The sequence below is a fragment of the Liolophura sinensis genome, chromosome 10 (assembly GCF_032854445.1).
Source record: "Liolophura sinensis isolate JHLJ2023 chromosome 10, CUHK_Ljap_v2, whole genome shotgun sequence".
NCBI lineage: Eukaryota > Metazoa > Mollusca > Polyplacophora > Chitonida > Chitonidae > Liolophura > Liolophura sinensis.
This window is the reverse complement of record NC_088304.1, coordinates 19,553,174-19,569,791: the sequence shown is the minus strand read 5'-3', so window position 1 is coordinate 19,569,791 and position 16,618 is coordinate 19,553,174. Positions and strand designations below refer to the sequence as shown.

Below are 16,618 nucleotides of genomic sequence, written 5' to 3'. Positions count from 1 at the left end.
CGGTAGCCAGCATTATGGTGAGAGGAAACTGAGCAAACCCTAGGGAAACCCACCACCATTCGCTGACAGACCTTACCATATATGACAAGACAGTATAAAGTCTGCATGAGCTGGACTTGAACTCACAATGACGGCACTGGTCGTTGCGCATGTTCATTGTGCTGTGCCAACAGGCTAACCACTAGGCCCTGAGGCTCCTGGTAGTGTCAAATGCTTTGATTAAAGTCAAGTTAAGGCAGGACTTATTTTTCTTAATGTGACTTGTTAATTAGAGCCGCTGATTGCGAAGGCACCAGGAAACAGATGTGTGTGACCTGACAGTGTGTTAAAAAGCAGACTGACAGTGCTATATTATTAAATAATTTGTCCCTGCATCTTCCGTGATTCTTGATTGCCATTGGCTGATCAGACGGGGTCAAAATGTTGACATACACTTGTCACAGCTGCAGGGCACGCCCACACAGGGTATATGAATCACATTGGGGGCTTAAATGCCTTATACCCTTCGCATTAGAACTACTGTGCAGGATTATAATAAGGGGGATAACTCAGTTTGGCCTACTGTCGTCTGCTGAAGGTGTCTGTCACTAGAAATGGATGACAACCCAGAATGTGTCAGTGCGCAGCAAGAACCTATTTGCATCTCATAAGAATGAAGAATTGTATGAGTCTGGGGCTCAGGGTTAGAATATCACCCCCTGGGTTTAAATTCCCATTTACCCTTCTCAACACAGAGTTAAATTACCATACTTTAGTTTATTATGAGTTCATGTAGTACAGGTCAGAAATTTGTATGCATATGTTGCACTTCCTCTTCTGTAAAATTACATACAGATGGCAGGTAATAACTGTATTCTGTACGCTGAAAAACATGGTTTCTACCTTATTTATCAAACCACTTCCCTGATTAATTTCAGAGACCCATATTCTCCGTCCATCCCCTTACTTCACAGGGTAAGTTACATGGATTTTGTTGTGAGATTCATCCTTTCTATGGATGCCAATTACTGATAATAACATTAAAGAAAAAAAGATATTAAAACTTCTTTTGAAGTTCATTATGTCATTTTCAAGAATTTATATAAAGGATCTATTCTGGTTGTAAATTCATAGTTTAGGACAAGAATGAAATGTTTGTGATATCAACTGTATACTTAAAGTCTTGCTTAATGTTATACGAGCAGTTTTCTAGGCTCAAAATCAATTTACAGTTTCTCATACTCTTGATGAACTCTTGATGAACATAAAAATGATGTCAAAATCAGATGAAAAAGTGTCAATCTTGTTTGTAAATATGGTCTTTAATATTTTCAGTGCTCTAGATAAGGGGAGTATCAGTATTATATATGCCTCCAAATGTGCCCATTATGCATATAGGTGAAAGAAAACAGAAGTAACAAATACACCTAGAAAAATTAAGACATGCATTAGTTCCTAAAAGCATATATACATGTATATGTTATTTCATGTTGAATCTGTAAGATGGGTTCGCAAGTTGGGGGTCACGTGACCACCTTGGGGGGAAAAGGTCACTTTGCCACTTTGCTAGTGACCAGTAAGGCCTAGTTGTACTAAATAACATCACGAAAGCTCTGCAGAAATACTCAGACTATCCTGAAAGCTTAAAATTATATAAACCCAGTGGATACAAGATCGCTGACAGCGATTCAAAAATAGTCATTTTCCTCTGCAATAACGTTGGGAGGACCATTTTCTTCACCCACACTGTTTGTTACTAAGGAGATCATGTGGTCTCTAGCTTCCGATCGTCTTACAAAATAGGCAGAATCATTCGCAAATTGAATATGGGAGATAACTCTTTATGGGTAAAACTGTGCAAAGTCACAATGCTTCCCGTTTGACTCGTACATTGTGTGGAAATATGCGTTGGTTACAAATGATTGGCAAGGTAGTTGTGTACAGTCAAGTGATAGAATGTGGAATTGTCAAAATCTTTTGAGATTTCCCAAGGAGTTTTGGTACCTAAAAGCAGCAAAAAAAAAAAAAAAAAAAAAAAAGACAAATTGGAGTGTGTAAGAAAATATTAAAAAAACAAGACCCATATGGAAATTATAGATCTTTGTAAACCTTCATGATTTCCTGCAGAGAGCAAGTTGCTGCACACTTCTAAATGTGAAAACTCTCATACAAATCATCCCTAACCTTTTGTATTTTTGTAAATACGAGAATGTGTGCTCGAAATATTGAGAATTGCAACAAGTGCATCATAGTAATTTGAGCCCATCAGTGTGTGAACAGGCTTCTGATAATATATTCCATGTGACCTAAGTTTTTATTTTTTGCCAGAAAAAAGTCCCATTATAAATTCAGCGATAAAAAAAAAATATTAATTTTCTTTAATAATTTGATGAAAAAAATCAGGAATGAAGCATGTAAACTGAAATAGTTTTGGTCTAGCTAGTAGTAGTCTGAACATTTATTCATTACCCGTACTGGTAGCAGTATTTTATAGTTGCAAACAGAACATTAATGTGTTTTTTTTTCTAGATGTGGTCCTGAGAGGTCACCATCTTACTGAAAGAGCATCTCTCAGGTGCAGAAGATTGCGTCTTCATGGTTTGATACATATTCAAACGTTCATTAACATGTAGGCATAGCTACCACAAGTGTAACTGTACAATTTGTTCAAAACAAGAAAAGTAAGAAAAAAAAAACCCAAACAGCGTTTTGTTCAATACCCGTTAAATTTTAGTAGGACTATCTCAGAATGGCCACATGTGGGTCCAGGGGACTCAAACCCCTGAATACCTCAACATCACTGACGATAGCCGCTGTAGGCACATCAATTTCAGAAATAATGAGGATCAACATCAGCAGCACAATGCTGATAACAAAGAATAGACTGAATGCTTTCTCTGATGAGGCAGTACTCCTAAAATATAAGTAAGCACTCCTCTGCTAAAATTTGGAAGAGTATTGTTGTGCCAGAAATATATATTTTATCTGGAGCACTCAGTTTTTCGATTATTTTTGGGGGGTAAAAGGATATTAGAAAATATGTTTGTATGTCGGGTATTTGGGACCACCTATTGGTGTCATTATCATTGCGTAGTATTGTTCTAAGTAAGGATGTGATGAATGTCTAATAAATTTATTTGAATGTCAATTTGTTGTTTATATCCATACATATGCGTTTAATCTGAATTTTGGTAATATTCATGAATATATTAAACTATAAATATGACAGAAATCATGGCTGAACATATTTATTAGCTGAAAAGAACAAATTCTAGTGCAAATATGATTATTAAACATGTGTTACATCCTCATTTATAACATTATTACACAAAGACTGTATATGCAAAAAGGTGGTCCCAAATACTCACCATACCAAAATTATTTTAAAGCGTCTTTTTCTCTTTAAAGAAAAGTGCAATAAAATATTGAAGACCACATTTACAACTAACTTTTCTCACTCTTTGATTTGAACTGTATGTAATTTTTATATTTTCTCCACCTTTAATGTATGAAGCTGTGCTGAAGTTCTTGATCTGTTCTTTCCCTAGGCAGTTTTTGACCACTCACACATCCAGGTGTAAGACTGTGTCTCTGGATGGCCGTGTCATCAAAACTGTGGAAGGTAAGGATGCTGAGTGGTTGATGTGTTGATTTCTCACCTGCTTCACATCACCACTAAAAAATGTTATACAGAAGAATTGAACTTTATTTTGGTCACCGAGGTCAAGGGGATGGACTGGAAGTAATGACAGAAAAAAAAAAACATAAATAAAAACTCTGTCCCAGCCTAAACTTGTTTTTTTATTAATCCTTATATTAATAGACATTGCCAATTGCTTTAAATGACTTCTTTCCCAAGACAACTTAACTCTTGAGTGGCTACCCTAGGCACAGATTGTCTTTGTACTCTACAGGATTTCAGGCTTTATCAGTTCATGCAGAGGGTCACTTTCACTTTCATTATTCTGCACACGTAAGAAAGACTTCATACAGATACAGATTTATACAGGTGCTTTTGATTTCTGTTTTTTTTTTTTTGTGTTTTTTTTTTCCCTCCCCAGGATTTGATCAAGAAGTGACTGCAAAGGTTCTTTCTGAAGAAATTGGTTACAACAAGGTAAGGTAATTTCTGTTGCTAGAACACATGAAGTGTTAGTTCAAAGTCAGCCTTGGTCAGGAAATTTGTAGAGGCCCCCAGCTTGTGGGGCCTTGGTGACAGAATGCAATAGAAATTTGTAGAGGCCCCAATGAACATAAGTAAATACAATGAAATAAGTAAATAAATAAATAATAGAGCTGTGGGTTAGGTGTTAAGCAACAATTATTTGTTTGATTTATTTGATTGGTGTTTTACACCGTACTCAAGAATATTTCACTTATACGACGGCAGCCAGCATTATGGTGGGTGGAAACCGGGCACAGCCCGGGGGAAACCCACGACCATCCGCAGGTTGCTGGCAGACCTTCCCACTTACGGCCAGAGAGGAAGCCAGCATGAGCTGGACTTGAACTCACAGCGACCGCATTGGTGAGAGGCTCCTGGGTCATTACGTTGCGCTAGCGCGCTAACCAACTGAGCCACGGAGGCCCCAAGCAACAATTAAATAATTAAATAAATAAGTAATAGAGCTGTGTGTTAGGTACTAGGCAACAATGACATAAGTAAATAAATAAATAGTAGAGCTGTGAGTTAGGTGTTAAGCAACAATTAAATAATTAAATAAATAAATAATAGAGCTGTGAGTTAGGTGTTAAGCAACAATTAAATAATTAAATAAATAAATAATAGAGCTGTGAGTTAGGTATTCGGCAACAATTAAATCAGTAAATAAATAAATAATAGAGCTGTGAGTTAGGTGTTAAGCAACAATTAAATCAGTAAATAAATAAATAATAGAGCTGTGTGTTAGGTACTAGGCAACAATGAAATAAGTAAATAAATAAATAATAGAGCTGTGTGTTAGGTACTAGGCAACAATTAAATCAGTAAATAAATAAATAATAGAGCTGTGAGTTAGGTGTTAAGCAACAATTAAATCAGTAAATAAATAAATAATAGAGCTGTGTGTTAGGTACTAGGCAACAATGAAATAAGTAAATAAATAAATAATAGAGCTGTGTGTTAGGTACTAGGCAACAATTAAATAAGTAAATAAATAAAGAATAGAGCTGTGTGCAGATCATGTACATGTAGGTGTGGACAACAAAGTCTTTCTGCCATGATCTTACATCAAGTAAAGCACCCAGTATGTGGAAGTACAGGTATTTGGCAAGACTCTGCCCGGTTTCCTCCCTCTGGCCGCTGTCGTAAAAGTGAAATATTCTTGAGTTTGGTGTAAAACGCCAATCAAATAAATCAATAAATAAATATTTGGCAAGAAACCACGTATCAAGCAGCACATTCATTATATATGATAATCTCATTGAGTGTCACCAGTTCTTGATTCCACATTCATTTACATGCACCAGAAAATGGCATTTTCAAGAATTTGACATAATGGTACAGTAAATTATAAATGGCAGTTGTTAGCAGGGCCGAAAATGGATATTTAAAAATACGTTTCTAAACAATAACAGGTTTATGAGAAATTTTTCCATTCTTTGTTTACAGGACTACAAACCATTCAGAATACTGGTGATAGATCAGCCCCTGGACCCTCAGTATCAGGCAAGTCCCTTATTTCAATTCACTCCACTGATTTTTAACCAGTGAGGCTGTGTGCTGGTATCAAGCTGTTGCTGAGACAGTTGCAGGTGGGCTCAGCAGGTCTGTCACATACCTGGTGTGGCCAGGTTTTGCATGGTCAACTTGTCCCATTATCATAAACTTCATCACCTCTGTATTTCACCTCAGGTACTGTATGAGTGAAATATTCCATGGCATGCCATTGGGAGATGTAAGCGTATACATGCATGAAATAAATATGTAAGATGAATGTAATAGAAAAATATGTAAGATTTGCTTGTTGGTATCCCATACTGTCACGAAAAGAACAGTACGTTAATTTAGACCTCTTTGTCAATTATGTCAAACTTTGGTTTCCATGTAACTGCTCAAAATATTCTCAGGTTTTGAAAAAAATTTTGTACAGATTCATTTTGAAGCTTGACAGATGGGATTTGAAAACCAGCTTGTTTCATGCATACTATTTTAAACTGGGATATGACTTTGCTGAATTTACTTATTTTTGTTACATCTTAGAACCCAGCAGGAAACCTGTCCAATGATGAGGGGTTTCTCACTGTCAGGGGAGGATTTGATGAGTAAGTCCTCATCTCTCCACTATTACTCCTACTCAAACAACAACAACAAAAACTCAGTCTGGCAAGTCACAGTTCTCAAAGGGAAAGCAACGCCAGCCAGGAGAAAACAACAATTATCCCCTTTCTAACTTCCCTTTATCCTTGAGTTTGGCATAAAACACCAGTCAAATAAATAAAAATAAATAAAATAGTTTTCCTTTAAACATTGTATTCACGCATGACGTATTTGTTATGGAAAACCGCTTATACTGTATCTGACCGAAACGGTCGTCCGATGCTCATTTTACCTGATTCTGAACATTTTATTGATGTTAGACACATTTTTGGTGTTTTGTTTGGAAGGTAAGGTTATATCCTACTGGAAAAATGTAAGTTTCAGTACCAGAAGTGATGTTTTATGAAACTAATTTGCCCCTAAATGAGGACTTTCTTTGGTGGTGAAATTTAGGTCATTTATAGTAGCCTTGAGTAGAATTGAAATAAACAAGTGTATATTTATTTATATACATGTAGATGCAGCTCTAGATGGGAAATAGGGTTAAGAGCCCTTCAGGGTTTCAAGTTACAATTGCTTTGGCTTTTTATTTTTCAGGTGCAAGAACTTTCTAAACTTATTTCCGGCATACCATAATGTAAGTTGGTTTGAAAAATGTTTGTACTGAAAATATATTCTTTGCTTGTTTTATTTTGAACACAAGTTCTTGATGTAACAGGCCGTTAAAGTAAGCTTAACGATTTTAGTACAAATTTGAAAAGAAAAACATGAACTGAAATTATACTTATCCTGACTTGTTTCTCACTGATGGACACACTTTTCCTTTTACCAGAAAAATTGTTTATTAATACACATTTCTTTCATGTTTCAGACGATCAACTCTCTAGACCAGAGCATCATGAAGTTTAACACTAACTACATGGTGCTTACAGATTACCTGGATGACGCATCAAAGAGATTACAGAGTTTATGCTCACAGACTGTAGAAGTAAGTCCTCATAATTGGAATGGCTGCTTGAACCACATTTCTTTTAGACATGAGGCCATTGACAGAGAACTGACATGTATGTTGTGGCTTTTAGTTTTGGTTCTTGCGTAGTAGTCGGACGTAGGCAGATGCGAATCTCAATTCATCAGTGTTTGCTTCATTTGGAAACACAGTTATACTTCTTCTTTCATTGCTTCGGGAGCGGTAGATCGAGGGTCAATCCTGGGTCAAGTCCTTAAAGAGACCTTAAAAGAGGAAGTTGTAGCTTCCTCGCTTGGTGCTCAGCATGAAGGGGATAGTGCAACAACTGGTTGACCCGTATCAGTATAATGGCTCGGGCGGTGCGGTTTACTTGCCTTTGGTAATTCATCTCAGTGAAGCAGCACTAGATAAAAGAGGGGTGAAAGTCCGTCCTGCAACAAGGAGGTATATTACATGCACTCTAAGAATTCCTCCATCGTCATGTGACTGAAAAATTGTTAAGTATGATGTTAAACCCTGAGCACTCACTCACTCATGTCTTAAATTGTTAGTCAGTTATTTGACATCTTGTCTTTCCTCCTGTTTTGTAATATAGGACATTTAGTTAAAAATGTGCCTGTGTGTGCAAGATGACACAAAATTCTATAAGGGCAATGTGGCCACTGTTGCAAAATTGTGTTTGTTCTTTTCTGGACAAGTAAACAATTAAAAAATATGACAGAACACATGGGACAGTACTTGTTTATTGTCCTTGGCTACTGCTTTTGTAATTTTCATTTTCTCCCCCCACAGAAATGCCTAGGAGAAACAAGCCTAAGAGAAATCAACAAACCTCAGTTTTCTGATGTTTTAAATGTATCAGTTCAAGGGTAAGAAGATGTGGTAATTTTGTGCTCTTTTTCTGCATGAAGTCTGGTATATGTGTTATCACCTAACTAATTTTTCATCCCATTCTCATTCAGTCCCAACAATATTGAACTTGTAAATCCAAAATAAAGGTAGATAACTCTGTGTCACATCACTTACATTCTAAACTAAAATGATGGGTTATAAAGCCCGGCTTATAACATAATCATTTGACCGCACATTAACCTGGACTATTGCTTGTAACCACTTCATCTTTTAAATTTGAAACAGGTTTATTTTTTTATACGATTAGCCAGAATGGTCAAAATCAATTGCAAGTAACTAAGAGCTAGCTTCTTTGAATTGTGAGGACAAGAGGTACAGGTTCAAACCCAGCTGTTGGCTGGGAATTTGTGCTGTCCTCACTTCTCACTGTTCATGGGCCATTGGTGACAATAAGCAGTCAACGACACGAGTGTGGCTGTTTTGGTATTCTAGTGTTTATTGAAAGGCAGTTGTTTTTCATCAGTATAGTGTGCATGGCTATTTTATCGCACAGGACATGGGAAAACTCATCAGAAAGTTAACAAAGGTTAATGGTTTATGGTTAGAGGTTAGTGTATGTGAAGATTTTTTGAGTATGACATTGAAACAAATGACAAAGATGCAAATATATAGATAAAGTAAAATGTGCCCTGAGAACATTTCCTTTTTCTTGCAGGTATACTATGCGGAAGGTCCACAGGAAGGTGTTTTCTGCAATCTGTGAAAAGTTTCAGCATGCCGATTGTGAGCTGTTTGAGAAGTGTGAACGTCTACGGGAGGTCAACAGTGGCCAGTTGGGGGTCCAAGATGAGTTTACATGTCCTCTCCCTTCAGCGGTCAGTAACATTAGATTTCCATCGCACTGTGACTCTACACACTTTAAAGAGTGGTTTCATGATGGAGGGATCATAAAATTACCTGAAGTTCATTTGAAAGAGTTTGTAAAACACCAATCAAATAAATAAATATATTAATTAAGATTAAATGCATATATTTGGATATAAACAACAAATTGAATTGACATGCATCACATCCTTATTTAGAACATTATCATGCAAAGATGATACATATCAAGAAGTGGTCCCAAATACCCACTATACAAAAATATATTTTTTTTTTGGTGATCCCAGCTTATCACTTATCTAGCTGGAAACTGATGAAAATTTATGTTGTCAGACAATACATGTATTCAAGCCCTTTACCCAAATATTGCACTTTATTATTTTCATGCTTGATGATGTGTTGATCAATGCAGGAGTTACATTTGTTTATTTTCATTTATTTGATTGGTGTTTTACGCCATACTCAAGAATATTTCACTTATACTATCGGCGGCCAGCATTATGGTGGGAGGAAACTGGGCAGAGCCCGGGGGAAACCCACAACCATCTGCAGGTTGCTGGCAGACCCAGGAGTTACAAATTTGAACACTTTTCATATGTCAGAAATCTTGGGTAGCTATTTTTGATTACATTTACTGTACATGGACATCTGGAAAAAGTTTCACAAAAATTACTACGTGTAGAAGAAAGGTGGGGAAAATTAAAGAGCTGAATGTATGTGAAATAAGAATGTTCTTATAGGAATGCAGTGTCATTTGTAAGACAGGTGATCAGTGAAGTGACATCAACAATTGTTGCTTTACATATTTGACAAGCCACATGATACCATGCGAGTGTTTTTATCTTTAGTGACAAAAGAGTTCGATGTCAAAAACTCTCCTGTGTCGCATTGTTTCTTACTCTCTACAGGTGGATGAATTGGCAAACTTGGACAACTTGAAAACACCATTTGAGAAAATAAAATGTGTCAAATCTACATTAGTAAGTATACATGTTTAATTTAAACTTCATACAGTAATGTATTTCACCTGAAGTGTACCTTTTTTCAAGTGACACATTTTTATTTTGCGTTAGGATGAGACAAGTATTAACATTTAATCCTGGCTTGATTTTTGATAGACATTTACACAACTGGCTCCTGCTTTCCACCTGTAGGTATTTGGTGATAAATGTTAGACACATGTCACTAAGAACAGTATTTGCATAAATCTGAGTAAAGAATAATGTCTTAATGTACAGTAGCCGTTCTAGTTGATAGTTTTGTGTTAAAATGTCAAAAAGTGAAAGGTAAGGGAAGTTTAATACATATAATAACTTGCCAGTTTTTTCTGTTCCCAGTAGTTAATCCAGGGGAAACTAAACTGTGCCTTCAGTAGCGAACTGTTACCTGAAATACCACTGGTCTCTCATGTGACTCCTCCTGGACAGTAAAGGTCACACATTCCTACCAGTGGGAGTTGTTGTTTGAAAACGAAAAGCATAATAATGTTAAAAAGTGGCATCATTTGTCAAAATAGGAGAGCAGGGACAAACGGCAGATGGCAGGGAACAAATCTAGTAATGCAACAGTTGTAAGAAGATTCTATTAGAACTGGCTTCGGTGACGTGAACGCTCACCTTGACTGTTACATCTGCGCTTAAAGCTGTAGTGTATGAACTGACAATGCCACTCATCTGGAGTTGTACTCCAGTGGTCACATGTATGTCAGTCAGTGCGGGATCAGCTCCGTATGAAAAGTTGAGTTGAGTCAGTAATCTCTCAGGTATGCCGAGCTTACCATGTACATGGATTGCGTTTTAATAGTATTAATTTCTTTTCCAGGATCAAATAGCAGAAGGTGTTAATGATCATGTATTGAAGAATAGACACCCTAGCATGTCCAGCAATGGTGAGCTTGTCAACTACCCTCATTCTTAAATCTTTTCGCATTTGAAAGAGCAACTTTCGGAGCAATTTATGCAAATTTTTAATTTGATCTTAGAGACATGCCATATACGTTCTTCTGACAGCGGCTGGATTTGGCCAGTTTCTGGGCTGCACAAAAAGTATAATGTTATCAGTCAACACAGAAAAATGCCTTCAGAAACATGCGAAAAGCTTTAAGAATTAACAGTGTGAACAAAAAAAGCAATGACAAGTTGTAATAATCATTTTCTTTTTTTAGATTTTTTGTCTCGTGAGTCTTTGCCAACCCCCAGAGGCCCATTCTAGAGGCTTTCATACGTGTGGTTAACTTTCCAAAAGTAGTCTCACCAAAGTACTCAGAGTCAGTGTGCATAAAGAAGTAGAGCTTGTGTTAAGGTGACAAGTTTAGTCTCGGGGGGAAACTTTTTAATAGAAATCAGCCTGTTTTAATAAGTTATGGTTACATGTAATGACACGGCTGTGATAGATTTACATTTGCTTCTGCGATTTAATTTCCACCCCCATTCTTTTCAGATGTTCCTTGTCTGACAACAGATGATCTGATTCCCATTCTGGTAAGATTAGTTCTAGTATTGTCTTCATTGTGTTCAGTTTGTCTGAAATACAAAGCCCATGCGTGTACCGTATGTTTTATTTCATCTTGTTAATGATTCTCATGTAATAGGAAGGGAACTACATGTAACCAGCATGACTGGGTCAGGCAGTTAAATCTTTGTCTCACTCTTGACCTCTGAGGTCATGTGCTGGAATCCTACTCACGCTGGATTGGCTGCTTATTTAGGTACCGTAATTCTTCAACATTTTCACTTGTTTGCAAGGTCTTCATTCAAGCGCATTGTGAAGGCATTATATGATTAATATTGAAGCTCTGAAATTGGCCCATCCAACTAATGTAGTTTTGTCTCCAACATCCAATTATAAATGTGCATAAATTGCGCTGAAAGTTGTTCTCTCATATGCGATAAGGGTGAGGAATTGGGGTTAGTAGGGTTATGAATTTATACCTGTGAAAGAGGGTGGATTAATCCGGGGTTCCAGTTTAACCCACAGATATACCTGGCTTCTGTCAAGCAGTTGACAATTTCTGGAGTACAGTGTTAAACACCAATCGAAACATAAGTAACATTTGTCTTCCATAAGTACGAAAACCAGAATTCTTTAATTCATCATTAACCAACCCCAATGGCTCAGCTGGAAGATGGTTGCGTGCCTTCGGTAAGTCGTCTCAGTGAAGCAGCACGAGATAAAAAAGCGGTTGAAATCTGTCCTGCAACAAGGAAGCACGTAACATGTCCATGCTCTCTAAGGACTCCTTCGTCGTCATAAGACTGAAAAATTGCTAAGTATGACGTTACACCCTTAGCACTCACTCACTTACTCTTTAATAACTCTTTTAACTCATCCATACATGACGTGGCTTTAGAGAGCAGTGTGATTTCTGTTTGACAGGTGACTGTCTTAGCCCAGGCAGGATGTGAGCATATACAGAGTAATGTTTTCTACTTGGAGAACTTCTACTGGCCAGCCTCCTCCAAAAATGATATCAGGTATGAAGAATTAACACAAGGAAATGGTTTCCCGTGGGCTCTGCCCGGTTTCCTCCCACCATAATGCTGGCTGCTGTCAAATTGTGAAATATGTGAAATGTTCTTGAGTACGGCGTAAAACACCAATCAAATAAATAAATAAATGAAAGGCATTCAAATATTTGAAAAGTGTGGTGGACGCAAGAGTCATACTGACGATATCTAGGAACCCTTTTTTTCCTGATGTTGACCACATGGAAGGAATTTTTGGGAACATTATATCAGTAATCTTTGACTCATGGGTAAAAAGGGTTATTCCAACATTCATTGTCGTGATTTAGAGTTGAAAAAAACTTCCTGTTATGTCAGAGTTCCTAACCTCTGGTAGTATAGTCCATAAAGCCCACCTTAAGATTCTTTTTTTAGTCTTTTCACAAAAATCTAAGAAAATAAATGACAGTATATTCATGTATAGTTTTAAATGATCTGTTTAGTGACGCCTACTTCGATTTTTGAAGGTCTTCTCCTTTAAGGAGAAAATGTCCAGCTGTGTTTCCTCTTGGTTAACATGTTGGTGTTGACACAAAATGTCATCCACAATGTAGATCTCTTTTATTGACACAATTTACCCATACCAATTAAGTTACCACGCTTAATTGTCTGGCTTGATAAAAACACTTAGAAGATATGTTTTCATCAATGTTTTTTCGACTCTTTCCAGCTATAGCCTGGTGACGTTCAAGGCTGCTGTGGAGTATATGAGGGCCACAGACTTCAGCTCTCTTCTGTCTTTCAAGAACTCTCACAAAAAAGAGGTAAGATTGTCGACTTGATTTGCATCTTCTGGAATTAGAAGAAAATCTTCTCTTTCAGTCTGGTGTAGAATGGCTTGGAAGCGCCTCTGGAAGCATAAGAGCTGAAATTGAGTGTACAGACAATATATTGTAGGAGAAGAGGATCTATCGAGTCAGTTGCAGGCTATAACTAGAGATATGTCCATTTGCACTCTATCTACTCCCTTTGGGTTTAGCAAACTTTAAAAATTGTTATGTACGTGTCAAAAGCAGTTGGTTAACTGAACTTTCTAGTTTCCTCCACCCATAAAGCTGAATGCTGTCATATGAGTGAAAAATTTATCATGCAATATCTTTAATACATTTCCTAGGCTGGTATTGACAGTCTCCTGACAGGCACAGAGAAAATGGGGCTGTCAGAAGGGGGAAACGACTCCGTCCAGTCAGCGTCTCCCGGGGCGTCTCTGTCGAGGATTGATCGCCAGCTGATGCGCATCTCAAAAATGTTAGAGGATTCCTCCTCAGAGTGGACCAAAGCGCAGCAGAAAGCGCCGCCAAAGAGCATATTTGCAAATGGTATGCAATCAATAAGCTCAAAGAAGCAGACTTCGTCTAAATATTTCAGTATGAATGAAAATAGATTTTAGAAAATAGAACTATATTTGCCAAGCCGCTCTCGTTATTTTTCGGGCTTTAGCGACACGAAGCGGTTGACAACACTTGTCTGGCGCAGTCTGTTGGATAAGTAAAAAATTCTGGACATGGCATTAAGCAGCAACCGTGTAAACCTGTCGCACATTACAATAGCTATAATCAATGCTTTCTGGGTAAAACTAAGCTCACACACTGTGTTAAAGTCATAGCATTCAGATAAGTGAAAAGGCATATTAAGAATGACTGTGTTTTGTTTACAGATTCGCCCTCTAGAGGTGCCAGTGCTAGCCAGACATCCATTATTTTCCCCAAACAGGATAGCAAGCGTAAAAAACAGCAGTTGGGGTAAGTTTTTCTGTCACAGTTTCCATACCTTCTTTTAAAAGAGACACCTTACTGAAATCTGTACCGGTTTCCTCCCACCATAATGCTGGTCACGTCAAAATATTCATGAGTACGACATAAAACACCAGTCAGGTGAATAAATAAGTCCTTGGCTACTGGAGTTACCTGTAGCTAACCTGAAAATGTAGCACTTTTCTGACGTTGGAGGTAAATATAGTGGGTCAGTCAGTTTGAGGGTAGAATAAATTTTACTCAGCTACCATAACTATGTGCATTGTTTCTTTACCTTTTCTTCCTTCACTTCAACCTTCAAAGTGTAAGACTCCGAGTGTCATTTCTGGGATATATCAGTGATTTGTATATCGTTCGTTTTATTTCAGAGACTTTCTTTCATCACTACAGGATGATGTTTTCGATACTTCCTTTGGCAAACAATCGTGAGATTATCTACAAATTAGCAGGTGCAGAAAATATTTTATCCTATCCTCAAGAAACACTTTTTAGTGAAGCGTATCGAATTGAACCCAGGAACAAGTTTACGAGTGAGATTAGGTGTGACAGCTGGAGGGGGTGCAGATAAGACACACGTAGCACTCACCACGGTTGTTTAAACTAGTGGTATACTGCAGTACGAGGGGAGTCACCAAGGTGCTATTATATCTGGACACACTTGTACAGTAATTGATGGTACAGTATATAACAAGTGTTGTATATATTAACTTCAGGCTGGTCAAGTTCTTTTGTTGACCGACATGCCAAAGAATCACCAAAGATCCTAATTATCTGTAGCTGTAGGTATGCCTTAACTTGGATTTGAACCAGAGCCTTCACCTTACAAATTTGATGCTCTAACTACTCTGCCACCGTAATGTGGTGTGGTCAACATCGTTTCAGTTCACTCATGCATATCTTTGCAAAAATTATCACTTTAATTACGTCTATCACCTTAATTTCGTCTATCACTTGAAAAAATGATTATGGTTAACATTGTTTGATGATATTTAAGTCGTATCACAGTGATCCATCATTTAAAGCCTTGGATCTTAACAAATGAAGTCTTTCATTTACAGCAAGTTTGAAATTTTGACTCAAGTCAAGGTCATAGTGTTATGGAATTTGGCCTTGACCTTTTAATGATCAGAACGTGCGTGCCCACACCTGTACATACATGTATATCTGTCATCAGCACATTTTTTTGTTTGTAAGAACCTTGAACATGTTCGTTTTTGAGCGAAGTTTAGAGCCATTGAACATGATGAGAATAACCTGATGGAATACTCCCTGCATTAGAACATGACCGAATCTTTGACACCATGACTTATGTTTTATAGTTTGTGCAAATATATGTACATATGTAACTGCTTGAGGGTTCTCTTGTATCCTGGAGCAATTTATCTATCCCTTAATGGCCATGCCATGAGATTTTATATGTAACGGCGTATAAATCTAACTACTTTAGAGTATTGTTGTATCCTGGAGCAATTTATCTATCCCTTAATGGCCATGCCATGAGATTTTCTAGTGCATATACATGTGATAAAACTTTTGTGTTGTACTAATACTTTATAGCTATTGTTATTTATTTGTGTATATTTGAACTTTCTGTTACAATTAGAATAGGCAAACTCGAATTATTTTGCATGTATGCATGGATTTGGAGGAGAAAAAAAAAAGAGATCCAAATCTAAATCAGTTTTGTGTATTGGTTAGTCATGTCTTTAGCCAGGGCCTCTGTGCTTCATTTGGTTAGCGCGCTAGCGCAGCGTAATGACCCAGAAGCCTTTCACCAATGTGGTGGCTGTGAGTTCAAGTAAAGCTCATGCTGGCTTCCTCTCCAGCCGTATGTGGGAAGGTCAGCCAGCAACCTGCGGATGGTTGTGGGTTTCTGCCGGGCCCTGCCCAGTTTCCTCCCACCATAATGCTGGCCGCTGTCGTATAAGTGAAATATTCTAGAGTACGGCATAAAACACCAATCAAATCAAAAAATAATTAAATGTCTTTAGCCAACAGATACAGTGCATGGTTGTGCTTTTATTAAAGTTTGATTGAGTTTATATCTGTGTGTGTAATTCAGCTTGCCATATCGAACATCGAGTCTTTCAAGTAAGCGTAACAATGTTCAGATCTATTTGTTTATACCATTTTGTTCACATTCCAGGATTCCATGTTGCATTTAAAAGTGATTATGTACTTGTACATGTAGAATGTGAATTGATTAAAATAAGTCACAACTTAGTTTGTGTTGTGTGTGTGTATTTCTAAATTTGTATTAAATTTCTGTTCTGTAAAATTTCTGTCTTGTTAAATGTCACTACCACTCTTCAGGAATGAAGTACCAATCTTATTGTTGACAACTTGATTTCTGAAAATGGTTTAAGAATATTTTTGCTATTTTTGCATTCTGCTCTGTATGTAAGTACATGTAGACATA

At 37.3% G+C, this 16,618-nt stretch overlaps 1 protein-coding gene across 1 annotated transcript; it reads left to right on the top strand.

Moving 5' to 3' along the window:
- Positions 1-597: 597 nt before the first annotated feature.
- On the top strand, positions 598-14,697 carry LOC135476973 (uncharacterized). Its single transcript, XM_064757119.1, has 18 exons — positions 598-682; positions 918-954; positions 3,528-3,601; positions 4,041-4,096; positions 5,591-5,647; positions 6,182-6,243; positions 6,836-6,875; positions 7,110-7,226; positions 8,001-8,077; positions 8,776-8,935; positions 9,851-9,922; positions 10,764-10,830; positions 11,382-11,422; positions 12,318-12,415; positions 13,116-13,209; positions 13,560-13,764; positions 14,103-14,187; positions 14,568-14,697. The coding sequence occupies exons 1-18, from the start codon at positions 598-600 to the stop codon at positions 14,626-14,628; spliced, it is 1,488 nt and encodes a 495-aa protein (XP_064613189.1). The 3' UTR covers positions 14,629-14,697.
- The last annotated feature ends 1,921 nt before the right edge of the window (positions 14,698-16,618 follow it).

Excerpts from the sequence above, each read along its gene's own strand:
- LOC135476973 (XM_064757119.1), top strand. The coding sequence starts at position 598 with ATGACAACCCAGAATGTGTCAGTGCGCAGCAAGAACCTATTTGCATCT. Across the intron at positions 955-3,527 it reads CCATCCCCTTACTTCACAGG|GCAGTTTTTGACCACTCACA; the intron begins GTAAGTTACATG and ends TTCTTTCCCTAG. Across the intron at positions 4,097-5,590 it reads AAGAAATTGGTTACAACAAG|GACTACAAACCATTCAGAAT; the intron begins GTAAGGTAATTT and ends CTTTGTTTACAG.